Source organism: Cannabis sativa, chromosome 5, assembly GCF_029168945.1.
Source record: "Cannabis sativa cultivar Pink pepper isolate KNU-18-1 chromosome 5, ASM2916894v1, whole genome shotgun sequence".
In the NCBI taxonomy this organism is placed as follows: Eukaryota; Viridiplantae; Streptophyta; class Magnoliopsida; order Rosales; family Cannabaceae; genus Cannabis; species Cannabis sativa.
Window position 1 is genome coordinate 14,755,528 of NC_083605.1, and position 15,071 is coordinate 14,770,598.

Consider the following 15,071-nt stretch of genomic DNA (forward strand, 5'->3'; position numbering starts at 1 on the left):
ACTATGTTGCCGATTACTACAAAACAGCAACAATGAAGGCAACCTATGAAAGAACTGTACATCCTCTACCAAATGAAAGAGAATGGACTATACTTGAGAGCATGGAAAGAATAGTGTGGCCACCAAAATCAAGAAAACCAGCCGGGAGACCTAGAAAGAAAAGAATAAGATCAAAAGGAGAACCAAAAGTTGTCTTGAAATGTACAAGGTGCGGAAAAGTTGGTCACAACCGAAGAACGTGCAATAACCCACAGCTTTACAAACCAACAAAACAGAATAACAAAAGCAACGAGTCAAAGAAGAATGAATGATCAGCTACAATAGAAATAGATATTCATTGACAGTTTTATAAAAACTGGTTTCTCAGTATTGAATAAAGTAGAACATTATATAATTTTAGTGATTGACAGTTTTATAGAAACTGGTTTCTCAACATTGAATAAAGTTGAACAGAATATAATTTTTTCACAAGGATACACACAACATTTTTACACTTTTGAAATTTTATCTGTTTACATAATCATTGTTTTAAAGATTTTATTCTTAATATCTTAGATTATTTCAAAAAGGTACATTCCAAATTATAAATTTTATAAAAACAAGAAACCAGTTATTGAGAAAGTATACTAAAAAAAAACAAGTGCCACTTACCAAATAAATAAAAACACATACTGCCATTGGTATCACCTACAAAAAAAAGAAAAACAAAACAAAACAAAAACAAAAATCAGTTAACTGTACATTCAAATAAAAAAAATTGAAATTAATAGTACAAAAGAAACCAGTTAGAATAAAAAAAGAAAGAAAAAAAAATTAGCCATGAACTAAAAATTTATAATACAAAGGGTTGTTGATTCATTGAAATATCCAGTCTTTACAAAAAAAAAAAATACAACCACTTTAACTAAGTAGCAAGTCTTTCAAAAAAAAACAACACTAAAAAACTATATAACATTGTCTTAAAATACCAAATACAAAAAAAAAAATAAAAAAAAACCAAATGAAACCAGTTTGTCTGAAAACTAAAAACTATAGAACATTGTTTGAAATCATTTCGCTTTGCCCTTTCCCTTTGGAATATCCTTCCCTTTGACCTTTGCCTTAACACTTGCATTATCCTTTGATTTCTTCTCCTTTTTCAACACTTCATCATCAGTTATATAACCACCAATTTGTTTCCTCTTAGCATGAATAAACAAACTCACAGCAATATCATCTCTATATACCCCTACCAAATAAGACATGTTAGCCGGAATGTCATCAATTTTCCCACGAATAAAAAATTCAGCAAATTTGATGACAAACACTCCACAGTCACTGCAATAAAACAAAAAAAAAAAAATCCAGTAAAAAAACCAGTTTCTGTCCAAACAAAACAAAACCTGACAAAAAATATAAACAGAACCAAACATAAAAACTAGTTTCAATTAAAAAAAATATATGATGAAAAGAGGAAGAATTACCTATTGACTTGACTTAGAAGACCATCTATGAACTTGAAATTCAAAGGTTCTCTTTTCCCAACGGAATATGGACCTTGATCCAAATTAAGATCCGGCCTAGAAGAATAAACATCAAGATACTCCAAATAAAATGGTAGCATAGTAGAATAAGCTTTCACATGATCCAAAGCGCGTTTCTTGTTGAGAGCACCAGACATGCAGTTATATACGTTCAACATCCTCTCCTTGATGTCAAAATGGACCAATATCCAATGTTTGTGCTTTTGAATATTGACATATATAAGAACATGGTCAGTAAGCACCCAAGGAGTATTGCAAAACAAATACTCACCAACAATGTATCTAGGAATGACATTATCAAAGTCAATCTTAGAAGGATTAGAACCCGATTTCAAGAACTGATTGTAGGAATTCCACATGATCAAACAAACAATTGGTAGTGGTAATCCTCTGTTTCAAAGTATCGTCTTGCTTAATCTTCTTCCTAAGGTAATAGAATACCACATCTAAATGCTACAGAAATGCAATAAATACATCATCAGAAACCGGATTTTTACCAGAAACATAGACTCAAATATCAAAGACATAGAAAATAATAAAAAGAAACCAGTTTCTTACACTGTCACGCAGAAATACACCACAAGCGTGAAGCTCGTAGAACCACATCTTCTCGGAAATTTCAATGAAAGAAAAATCAATCGGTGGATATAAGATGTTGTCCGCATCAGAGTACTTCTTCACACTGACAACACAAAAAACAACAAACACAAAAAAAAAAAGTCAATCACATATAAAAAAAAAAATACACAAAAACAAATGTAAATAATATAAATATAAATAAAAAAAGTACTAACCCCCTATTCATGACAATGTTCTCATCAATAAATTTGGAAAACTTAATGCACTGCTCAGCACCAGTATTAAAACCAATTTCATCTTTAAAAGGATTGATTCCATGCACAATAAATTTATCATCTTGCACAATCCTCATTAAGCCTTCCTTCGAAGATGACGAAGACCCAAAGTCCACAACATATGGCGACAGAACAAAAGAGCTTGGTTTGGGCTGTCTCTTTTGAACCTCCGGAGACAAATACGATTCATCGTACAAAACCAAACTCAACTTATCACTATCATCATGAAACGAAACATAATCTGTCTTCAAAGCACTCTTAACAGTGCTATCAACCACACTCTTAAGAAAATCAGGATCGATAAACATATTTTCAAAATTCAAAGTGTCCTTTTCCTCCTACAAAATTGAATAAAAAAATATTTAGAACGAACATTAACATCCAAACAATGCAAAACATAAATGGGAAAAAGCTTGTACCTCAGCTTGAACAGAATGAACGGACAACTGTAACCCACCACCATCATCCGATATATCCTGATAGTATGCCTGAACCATAAATTAATTGAAACAAGATTTTTAACATAAATATAGAAACTTGTTTCCTACAGAAAATAACACAGAAACATGGACAGAAACAAAAACCATAAACTGGTTCCTACAGAAACCTGTTTTCACTAACAGTGAAAAATCATGACATAACACATCCAACACAAAAACTACATTAAACAAGATGATGAAAAAAATATAAAAAAAAAAAACCAAGAACAACATAAATCAAGAAACTGGTTTCTTAGAATAAAACACAGAAACATACACCTAAACCCCACCAATAAACCAGTGCCAACAAACAGAAAAAACGTTTTTCAAAACAGAAACCTGTTTCAAACAACTGTGTAAAATAATATAAAAAGACAATCAATACAGAAACTAGTTTCAACAAAATGCTAAACTATAGTAAAACCATAAACAACAAACCTATAATCAAAAAACACTAAACAAAAGAAACTAGTTACCTCTCTTATAGGTGATGAAAAAAATTCAGAGTCCTTAGAGCTTCCATCATTCGCCTTCTTCTTCAATCCTTTGATAATTTCTGCTAATTTAGCAAATTCACTCAAAAACTCAATCCTCAAGCTGGAAATACCATCCTTGATTTGTTGTTGGCACTCTTTGATAGAAGTAATTTCAGCACAAATCTGGTCCAACTTTCCATGAGATACCTGAATATTATATACATAAAAAGCATGAACATAACTAATGATAAACATACACAAAAAAAAAATGCAAACAGAAACCAGTTTTTAATACCTTCACATCATCATTTACTTCATCAGAAGACACAGCGCCACCAATCCTCTTTGGAACATATTTAGGATCAAACTTGAATTTAGAAAAGAAAAAAACTTTGAGATTTTTCACCACTTGAAGCAACAAAATCCTTTACAACAATCTGGAAACATAAAAACACAAAACAATTTAAAAAAATCAAAGAAAGATAAAACAAACAATAACCAAAAAATAAAATTTGAAAAAAAAAATTACCTTCGAATTGTTGAACACAGCCTGAATCAACTCACTAAACTCCGTTGTAGGGCTATTCTCCCAATTCAGAACGCGAGGAATCTTGTTGCTGACTCTATTGAAAAATCGAGGAGACAAAGACGGGATAATCTCGTACAGCCAAATAAGAAATGCAATAGGAAAGCATTTAAGCTTGTAACCCTTCTCAATCATCTTCTTCTTAGCTAGCTGTTCAAAGGTGTTGTTCCCTTCTTTTGATGCAATCTTCAAGTGATGAAAAGTCTTCTCCCACAATAATTTCCCCCATCCAAAACGATTAAAAACTTCAATGTAATCATCCCCATTAACCATAGCAAAGATGAAGTTGTCAATCTTTTTCCCTTGGGGATAACCATACAAATAACCAGCGAAGAAGTATACAAGGACTATCTTCACATAATCTTCGTCGTCTTTCAAAGCACCACTGAAGAAGACACTAGCAACTTCCTTCACAGTAAGCTTCTCAGTAAGCCCGTGCATGCAAAAAATACCCTCCTTGTAAGCAAGCAACTTCTTTAATTTGAAGAGATCAATGTCATAGGATTTAGTACAATCCAAACCAGTTATTGTGGAAAACTCTTCAACTCCGAAACGAACAGCCTTGTCTCCAAGTTTGAACCAAAGCTCGACATCATCTCTTTCGGTGTGAATCTGCCGCAAAAGAACGAGATGAATCAGCTGTATCTGATAGTTGAAGTTGCTCACATCAAGAAAATGCCCAAATGGAGACTTACAAAACAACTCCTTCTGTTCATCTGACAGGTTCTCATTGATATCATCAGTGACATTATACGGATTGTAGAGTTGAGGTTTCCCAGCAAACCTCTTCTTCACATCAATTTTAAAATAATATTCCTGTGATAGAAAAGACAATATAAACAATCAAAATTAAAAATACGCAAAGAAAAAAAAAAGAAAAAATCAAAAACTGGTTACCCACCACAAAGATAAAAACTAAAAACTCAAAATAAAAACATATATATTATAAAAAAAATAGATTCAAAAAAAAAACTGTAAGTAGAAAACCTGAAACATGCACAATTACAAATTGAAAAACCGGTTTCTAAAAAAAAGAAAAATTACCAAAGGAATATCAACGGAAGGAGCCTCGCTCTTCTTCTTGCCGAGCGATTTTGAAACCGGTTTCTTCTTGCCTTTCTTGGCAACATTAACAAGCTTCGGATCATCAGCAACCCTAGGCTCACAAACTTTGTCATAAATAAACATAAAACAAAATACAGTTAAATCAAAATGAAAAAAAAACAAAACTATTAAATTAAACAAAACAAAAGAACAAAAAAAATATAAGAAAAAATGAAGATATACCAAATTAGAATGTTCCCCAACATCCTTTGATTTTCTTTTCTTTGACGCACTAGCGTCATCAGAAACAGCTTTTCTTTTCTTGGTTGAAACAGGTTTTGCGACAATTTTTTCGGTTTCAAAATCATCATCACTCGCAGATGGAAGGACATTCGTATCCTTCTTACTCACTTTTTTACAACCGTGTTTCTGAGAAACAACATCGGCTTTAGGCAATTCAATATCATCCTAAAAAAATAAACAAAATAAACATAAACAAAATAGAATAGAACAGATAAAAAGAAACACAAACAAACCAAAAAAAACCAGTATTATATAACATATTAAAATAAATACCAAACCACAATGAAACATAAAATAAATTTGAAACCGGGTTCAGTGAAATTTAATACATACTTTAGTTTTCCTTGGAGATCTTCTTAATGGTGGAGCTTTCAAAGGTTCCATAACATGATCAACCTTAAAAAAAACAACACACCATCAGTTTCAATAAAAAAAAATTAAAACCAGTTTAGAATAACCGAAAAAGAAAACATATACAATTAATAAAACCTGGTTTCAATACAAAACATAAAACATACTTTGCCTTTGCGTGAATCTTTTTTCAGTCGACCTTTAGCCTTCTTAGAAGGCTCAACCTTTTGAACATTAGATGGTACTTTATCATCTTATTCTCTCTCCATCTGATAAAAAAAAAACACAAAATAAACATTACACACAAAACAACAAAAACAGTCATGATAATTAACATGAAAATCAGTTTCATACAAACTAACAGTAACACACCTCAACCTTAACCTTAAAACCACCCACACACCAAAAATCACAGAGCGCACAAATAACACAAATCAATCTGTAAAAACTAGTTTTTGACATGTTTCCAAAATAGGTATGATCAAATATGTGCATTACATTGCTGTTTGAAACCAGTTTCTCATTTTATATCATTCAGTAGGGTACTAGTGATTACACTAGTTTATTTCAATCTAGAACCTCTAAAACACAAGTGTCTAACTAGAATTGTCTTATATTCCCCTGAAGAGGTTATGTACCAAGAACAAACAACAGGCAAGAAGGACAATAACCTGAATCTCACGTGCTTAACCTGAACATTAAAATACCTCACAAACCAAAAATCTGAGGATCCCAAACAACACCTGCATCAATTCTAAGTAATATAGAAAATGTAATCTCAAAAACCGGTTTTTAACTGATTCCAAATTAGGTATAGGATAAGGCCAAACAACACCTGATATAGAAACTGTGATCTTCATATAGAAACAGGTTTTCAAATAACAATTTTTAAATTCACAGAACGCCCAAATAACACAAATTAAACTAGAGAAACTGGTTTCTGAAGAAAATTAAACTAACACTGACACTAACAGAGTTGAAACTCTTGAAAACAAATCAGGAAAAGGGGCAGAAAATTACTTTGCTCGTTCGCGATGGAAGGCTACCAGGTTCTGCTACTGCTTTTACTTGATTCTCAAAACTGTTTTGGAAATAATTAAGCCAAATAATGGTTACACTACATTACTTTCTACATATATATATATATGTACACAAACACAATTGTCTGTGAAAGAAGACAACCAAACATACAGAAATACATAATAATTAGGGATTCTATCCAACTTGCATTCATTATCTGAATAATTAACAAAAAGGAATTCTAATAAAAACCAATCGTATCCAACCAAATGATAATCACAGTACTAATTTGTTCCACTAACAATGCAACGCTTAATAGGACTTAGTGATTATTCATAAACAAAAGAAAAAGGAAAGTTCCATGTAAAATTGCAATAAATCAATGCCCGAGTTCACTTCCATGAATGATTCATCAAAAAAAAAAAAAAAAAGAGAATGTTCATTAAACTCAAATTTGCATAAAATGCATAAAATCCGTCTAATGTGTACCTGTAATTAGATATAAATTACAGTACAGTTTCATTTATTGTATATATATATATATTTTTTGCTAAATAACACTGAATGTGTATAAACCATAAGTATTGCCCAGTTAATCATAAATATATAACATACTGTACCACGTAAAACGTTTGTAGCCTAAAGTAATACAACAGGGAATGAAAAACATAATCATATAGACCCTGAAATGTAAAACAGGAAAATTGGCAGTGGTTTTCCTATTTGTGTGGTCCATCACAACACTAAAAATCCTCCCTTTGGTCCAATCAAACAAATTAAAGCCAGCACAATGAGTTATAATTATGTTATAATAAGCTTCAATATCATCCTGTAGCTAATAGTAATAATAAAAAGAGCAAAACCCACTTTGAAAAACAGCTCACGTAGTCCAACCACAGCCAAAATCCAAAATAAAATCATGTTTTACTTTAATAATCCACATCAACCATCAAACAAAGCTTCACTTCTCGTATAACCATCAAACACACATTAACCAAAGACCGTGAATCTTCATTAAAATTGCAAGAAAAAAATAAAAAAGAGAAAAGCAGAAAAAGGAAAGTTGATCTTGGGAAATAGGAAAAAAGGGCTTCATAAAACAGATAAATGAAAATGGAAAAAAAAAAACCCTAACATCTGAAAATTCATAAAATGGAAAGATAGAAGCAATACATTGAAGAACCAAAAACCCAAAACACAATGTGGCTGATTTCGTCCCAAAGTCGGTAGCCAAAAAGCAAAAAAAAAAAAAAAAAAACTCCATGAACAACCAAAAAAACATCATAAAACAGATAAATGAAAATGGAAAAAAATAAACCCTAACATCTGAAAATTAATAAAATGGAAAGATAGAAGCAATACCTTGAAGAACCAAAAACCCAAAACACAATGTGGCTGATTTCGTCCCAAAGTCGGTAGCCAAAAAGCAAAAAAAAAAATGAAAAACCAGAAGGAAGAAGAAGGAAGCCGAACAGAGGAGAGAGGGAAAAGGAGAGTGATTTGATTATGAGGTAGGTGGTTTATGAGGTTTATAGGGGTTACTTGAAAACTGAAAAAAGGAAGTTAAAATGGGGAAGCAACCATCACATCACCATGATTACATGCAAAAACCCCTCTACAATAAACGGTTATCTTAAAAAAAAACTGTACCAAAAAATTCAAACACTTAAAATGACTAAAATAACCCAAAGAAACTACAAAACACACAATATGGGCTTTTGGCAAAATAGTTCCAGCCTTATGGACTTTAAAATCCCATAAACTGTTGCCAAAGTTGAAAAAAACCATATAAAGGGGTCCATAGTTAAATATGCCATATTTATCATAAAAGGTTTAAAAAAACCATATACCACGTAAATTCTACTTTTTTTTATTTAGGTCCAATTAGTATTGTGCTTATTCAATGAATAACAATTGTTTAATTAAGGTTAAATTCCTCTCCTTTGGGCCTTGAGTGAGAGTTAGGGGGCCATTAGTAGTGGGTATGACATATTGAACCCAGTCATCTTTCGCATGAATAATCCCAATTGTGAAGGCCCATTTATTTTATTTGAATAATTGTAATAGGCTAATTACACTAGTTTAACCTAATAGAATTGATTAGCAACATATTTAATTTTTCAAAATAAATGGTATCTATTTTTCATCAGATTATTTTGAATTAAATTAAAAAAAATACACTTAGTTTAATAAAATTAATTTAAGATAAACTATATGTATTTTATATATTTAATTAAATAGAGAAGTTATAACTAATTAGATTTTCCTAGATACCTAATTATTTGAATTTTCTTAGAAAATATATTTAAGTTGAAAATAAACTTTTGAAATTGATTTTTTTCGATCAACTTAAATTAGAATATTTTTTTAAAAAAAATTAATAATTAAGTAGATTTTTCTAAGAAATTAGTTATTAAAATATTCTTTAAAAATATATTTAAGTTGAAAATTTGTTATATTTAGGTCAACTTAAATTAGAATATTTTTTGAAATTAAGGTGATTAGTTCAAGATACTTTATTTGTTATTTAATTAAATTTTGAAAATTATTTAAGTTGAATTTTTTTTTTCATTTTAGAACAACTTAAATTCGATATTTTCTAGTATTTATTTTATTATATTTTAATTAATTTCGAAATTATATTATATATATAGATTTTCGAATTAAATTAAAGTTCAAAATTAATTTTCAGACCAACTTAAATTAAGTAATTTTCATAATTAAAATATATAGATTAAAATTAATGATTTACTAAAAATAGATTATTTTAAATAATGAGCTTTATTCAAAAGCACATTTGATCTCCATTGTTGGTTCTACATAGTTCTTGGTTATGTGAGATTTATCCTTAATAGATGTTCATTCATTAACAATTTAACGTCGTACAATCTCAAAAGATAAGTATTATTGTAAATCTTTTATTCTTAGTAACGACCACCCCAATAGTGGCTGCTAAGCTTACAAAGTATGAAACAATGGTAGAAGCTCGTGAAATAGTAATGACCTTAACTCTCGCCTAAATGGGATAACATCAAATTCTCTTTTCGATCGAATAAAATGTTGCTAGAATGGTGTCTATTTTAGATGAGCTGACTACTCTATTCAATAAACGATATATTTTACTCTCACATAAGCGGGACACTTTATCAGTTTGTTGGAAACCTTGGAAAATAATTTAATATGTTTCAATTTTTTGTATTTTTGCAAACTTATTTTCTGTACTTGTTATTTTCTGAATTTGTGTATGAATTTATTTGAACCAAGTAATTTATTTCTATTTATATTTGTAGCGTCAAAAATGAACAACCCTCACCGCAATCATCATCTATTATATGCCTTTGGAATTGAACTCTATAGTGTGAAGATATCTTCTAGTCAGAGTGTCACATCACACTTACTTTTGGTGAACTTAAAATTCCAGAAAGCAGATCTTCTAGGAATTATTCTATCAAAAGAGCAATGGGTTCAGTTCATTCTCAGCAGCCTTTCACTTGAGTATAACAAATTTGTTGTACCATACATGATCAACAACTTTAGCTCGTCCGACATGCATAAGCTAGAAGTTGAAATGCGTGCTTATGAACGGACATTATCACTTGCAAGGAGGGCTCGCTCGAGAGTTACAGATAAGGAGAAAAGGAAAGTTGAAGATATTGAGGATGATTCCTCCCACAATGCTACTTCTTCGAGTTCAATTTTGAGAGCTAGAATTGAAATTGAACCGATAATGGAGACAATTAAAGAACAATATACTTTCACCAAAATGAAGATGAACCTTGTGTTTACCAACTGAAGGATAATAAAGCAGTAGTATTCTTGGTCCTTTATGTTGATGACATTTTGATTGTTTGTAAAAATATCAAGAAAATAATTGACATTAAGGAATGACTTAACACTCAATTTGAAATTAAAGATTTAGGTGAAGCTAGTTATGTTCTTGGTATTAAAATCATTAGAAAGAGGAAGAACAGATCACTTGCTCTCTCGCAAGCAACTTACATTGATAAGGTGAGAGTGATTTTTCATGAGTGACACCAGAGGGGCAGTTATGCCTTCTAGACCTGGTATCCGTCTATCTAAAGAACAGTGTCCCACTAATCCCCAAGAGATAGAAGACATGAAAAAGGTTCCTTATGCTCCAGTACTTGGAAGTTTAATGTATGCTATGTTGTGCACTAGACCAGACATTTGCTATGCAGTAGGAATAGTGAGCAGGTGTCAGAAAAATCCTAAAGAGGAACATTGGACTGCAGTTGTAAAGCCCGCTTAGTTAATTTGGAAATTAGCAGTTGTTTATGTTTAATTATGAAATTATTTATAGCTATTTAAATAATTTATTACTGTTATTTATGGAATTCAGAAATGCATGATTATGTTTTCAGTAGTTGCATATTTTGCATTTCCGGTGCCCGGTATTTTGGAACTCGGCGTTTGGCTCAGTAGAAATCACAACTTAGTATGTTAGTAGTTTGGGGACGGGTTTTAGACATTGGGAATGTCGGGAATGGCCGGGAATTTAGAATTTCCCAAAAATACCCCTTTAGTATGATTTATGTGGTTTTATGGTGGAGGGACAAAATGGTCTTTTTGCCCCATTAGTATTTTGTCTTATGTGATTTATTAAATGGATTAAACGTTTATTTTAAATATTTATCTTGGCTGAAATGAGGTGTTATATGCATGAAAACCTTATTTTCTCTCAAATTTTACACTTAGCAAAAATTAGAAAAAAGCTTTGAAAAAGAAAATTTCTCTCAACTCTTCTCTCTATTTCGGCTGAGGCTTTTGGGTGCATGAAGCTGATTTTCCTCTTTGATTTCCAAGCAGCTCTCATCCTTTCAAAGCATTCTTCAAGCTAGGTTAGCTTCTCTTGATTTTTCTTCTTTGAAATTATGAAAAAAATGGTGAAAAGTGAGTTAAATGCATGCTTTTGTGGCTGTTATTATTGCTGTGTTTGGTTGTTATTTTCTGAGGTTCAAAGCATGTTTAATTGATGTTATTTGAGTTGTTTGAAGCATGATTAGTTAGGTTGTTCAAAGCTTTGAGATTTCTATGCAAAAATGTGGTTTTTGGAAGGAAAATATTGTGAATCTGTTCTGTGATGTTGCTGTTGTTTCTAATAGTTTTCAGAGGTGATATTATGCTAGATTGAGTAGAATTAAGCTAGTGGAATGCATGTTTAGGTGGATTTGCTCAAGCTTGAGTTTGGAACTCAAAGCTTGAGCTCCAATGGTGATTTTTGCTTATGTGTTTTCTGGGTGGTTTTGAGGCCTTAGATTTGTTCTTTAGGGTCTAATTAGCAGGTCTGGAAAGTTTGGTTGAGTTTGGAATCGTTTTGGTTGGTGAAATGATTTTTGTGGTTTTTCTGGGTAAAACCGGCTAACCGGTTTTACACTGCGTGTAAAACCGGTTACCCGGATTTTGCAGTAGGGTGAGAAACCGGTTTTTCTCAACTTTCCGTTTTGTGCTAGTTTCGGGTTTTCAGACAGTTTGTTCTCTGCTAGTTTGGGGGTATTTTAGTATTAAGTTGCAGTGAGTTAGGTTTGGTTTTAAAACCTTTGTCCCCGTTGTGATTTAGCGTGTCACTTATCGGTGTTGTGATTTTTACGGTTTAGGAGCCTGTAATCCGCCGCTCAGCTAAGTTCCAGTCAGGTTGACCGGCACACCTGAATTCGGAATCCAGGTAAGATTAGTATAACAGTATGCATATGTAGATTACATGTTTAGCGTGCATGTAGGAAGCCTGCTAGATTACATTAGTTATGTATTTAGGCTTCGAACCATCCAACCCTGTCACGTCGGTACAGGCTGGAGTATGACCAGCAGCCGGAGTATGACCGGTTCGACCGATCAGGCTGACACTTGGTTGGTGGTTCAGTGCTATTGACCTATCCCGTCGGTACAGGCTGGAGTATGACTAGCAGCCGGAGTATGACCGGTTCGACCGATCAGGAGGATACTTGTCAATAGTACCGTCCCTATGAACGTTCAAAACTCAGTACCATGTTGGACATGGCAGTAGTGGCTCAGTACCATGTTGGACATGGCAGTAGCGGGACTCAGTATCGTGTTGGACACGGCAGTTAGAATTATGTATGATATTTTTATGCTTTTCTTACTGAGTCTGTCGACTCACAGTTTATGTTCATGTGTAGGTAAAGGCAAGGCTATAGCTGATGGACCGTGAGCGAGCTTATGAGATTGTACATGTCGGGGCGGTTAGGCCTGGAGCGTACGATCCTCGGGACAGCAAGGCTGAAGTTTTGTAACTGGTCGTTAGACGACTTTTATTTTGATGTAATAGTTAAACAGTGAAACTTTTTGTAAATATTTTTATAATCGGGATCCCGAGTCTTTTGTAATATGGTTTATAAGTTTAATTAAAAAGCAAATTTTTTATAAATCACGTTTTTCCATAAACCTCGTTGATTAGCAACGAGCTGCACAGCAACGAGCTCCTGCAGTTCCTGTGCCCATAGTTCCAGTGGCACCTGCCCCTGCTGCCCAGGCCGAGATAGTGGTGGCGGCCCATAGATTGGAACCTCTGTATGAGCGGTTCCGGAAGCAAGCACCTCCGGTTTTCCTGGGAGGTCCGGACGTGATGAAAGCCGAGCAGTGGCTGACGGTGATCACCAAGATTTTGAATTTCATGGGTGTCACCAGTAACGACAGAGTGGTGTGCGCCACGTTTCAGTTCCAGGAGGACGCGTTGGTATGGTGGGACATGGTGTCTCAGATCCATGACGTCACCACCATGACCTGGGAAAGGTTCCAGGAACTCTTTAACGCAAAGTATTACAATGAGGCGGTCAGAAGCGCCAAGAGGAAAGAGTTCGTTCACCTGACCCAGCGGGAGAACATGAGCGTCACTGAGTATACTACTCAGTTTGATCGGTTGGCGAGGTTAGCCTCGGGAATTGTGCCGACCGATTTCAGCAAGAAGGAGAAGTATCTAGACGGGTTGAATCCCAAGATCAGGCATGATCTGATGATTACCACCGACGACAGCACCACCTATGCTCAGATGGTGGAGAAGGCACTGCGAGCTGAGGGCGCAGTGGGGTGCATGTCAGAATCATTGAGTACTCCGGTTAGTGGCGGGGCTCCTACCCCTCCTGCATCAGGCTATAGCAGGGGGAGTAGTGGTTCGGCCATTGATCAGATGAAGAGGGCACCCACTGCTTCCGGCGGCTCGAGTCAGAACAAGAGGTTCCGGGGGAACCGAACGGAGGAGTCGTCCGGTGGTGCGAGACCCGATTCTCCTACCCCGAGTGCCCTAGCTGCAAGAGGCACCATCGGGGTGAGTGCAAAGGTCAGGGATGCTTTCATTGTGGCATGCCCGGACACTTCAAGAGGGAATGTCCCCAGCTCCGACCAGAGGCACCGAGAGCTCCAGCGATACCCACTCCAGCCAGGGTGTTCGCTATCACGCAGGCTGATGTAGATGCCAGTCCATCAGTAGTCACAGGTCAGCTTTTTATTAACAACTCGCTATATTCAGTGCTGTTTGATTCTGGGGCTACACATTCTTATGTGGCGGCCAGAGTCTTTAGTAAATTGGGTAGACCCTATGATAGATATGAATCAGGGTTTGGAACCCTGTTACCTGGCGGAGAATTGGTTATCTCCAATAGGTGGATTAGGTCTATGCCGATCAGGATAGATGGTAGAGAGTTAAGCGCTGATCTGATAGAGATGAGCTTAGTCGAATTTGATATTATTTTAGGAATGGATTTCCTATCTAAATATTCTGCGAGCATTGACTGTAAGAGGAAGATGGTGGTCTTCCAACCGGAAAGTGAAGAACCATTTGTATTTGTTGGTTCGGTTCAGGGATCTCGGATCCCGGTGATCTCGGCTATGTCAGCGAGAGAATTGTTGCACGACGGTTGCTTAGGGTTTCTGGCCGTGGTGGTGGACACCACTCGGCCAGACACCATTCGGCCAGAGGACATCAGAGTGGTTCGGGAATTTTTGGACGTCTTTCCCGAAGAACTTCCAGGGTTACCACCTCAGCGGGAGATTGATTTCGTGATTGACTTGGCACCAGGGGTGGATCCGGTTTCCAAAGCCCCGTATAGAATGGCTCCAGCTGAACTTAAGGAATTAAAGATTCAGCTCCAAGGGTTGCTTGACATAGGGTTCATTCGGCCCAGTGTATCACCTTGGGGAGCCCCGGTTTTGTTCGTCAAGAAGAAGGATGGATCTATGAGGATGTGCATCGACTACAGGGAGTTGAACAAGCTGACGGTGAAGAATAAATATCCATTACCTAGGATCGATGACTTGTTCGATCAGCTTCAGGGGAAGACGGTCTTTTCTAAGATTGATCTCCGTTCGGGTTATCATCAGTTGAGAATCCGAGAGGAGGACATTCCAAAGACGGCTTTCCGCACTAGGTATGGACATTACGAGTTTCTGGTTATGTCATTCGG

At 34.8% G+C, this 15,071-nt stretch overlaps 1 protein-coding gene across 1 annotated transcript; it reads right to left on the bottom strand.

Annotated features, from left to right (window-relative positions):
• Positions 1 to 1,428: 1,428 nt before the first annotated feature.
• Positions 1,429 to 2,950, bottom strand: LOC133037819 (uncharacterized). Its single transcript, XM_061115459.1, has 3 exons — positions 2,797 to 2,950; positions 2,318 to 2,715; positions 1,429 to 2,205 (listed from the first exon to the last, which is right to left on the bottom strand). The coding sequence occupies exons 1-3, from the start codon at positions 2,872 to 2,874 to the stop codon at positions 2,034 to 2,036; spliced, it is 648 nt and encodes a 215-aa protein (XP_060971442.1). The 5' UTR covers positions 2,875 to 2,950; the 3' UTR covers positions 1,429 to 2,033.
• Positions 2,951 to 15,071: the final 12,121 nt, after the last annotated feature.

Bases quoted from the DNA above. Each gene is read 5' to 3' on its own strand.
- LOC133037819 (XM_061115459.1), bottom strand. From the start codon at position 2,874: ATGGTTCAGGCATACTATCAGGATATATCGGATGATGGTGGTGGGTTA. The intron at 2,716-2,796 runs GTACAAGCTTTT...TCAATTTTGTAG, and splicing joins TTCATTCTGTTCAAGCTGAG to GAGGAAAAGGACACTTTGAA. The intron at 2,206-2,317 runs GTTAGTACTTTT...TTGTGTTGTCAG, and splicing joins AACATTGTCATGAATAGGGG to TGTGAAGAAGTACTCTGATG.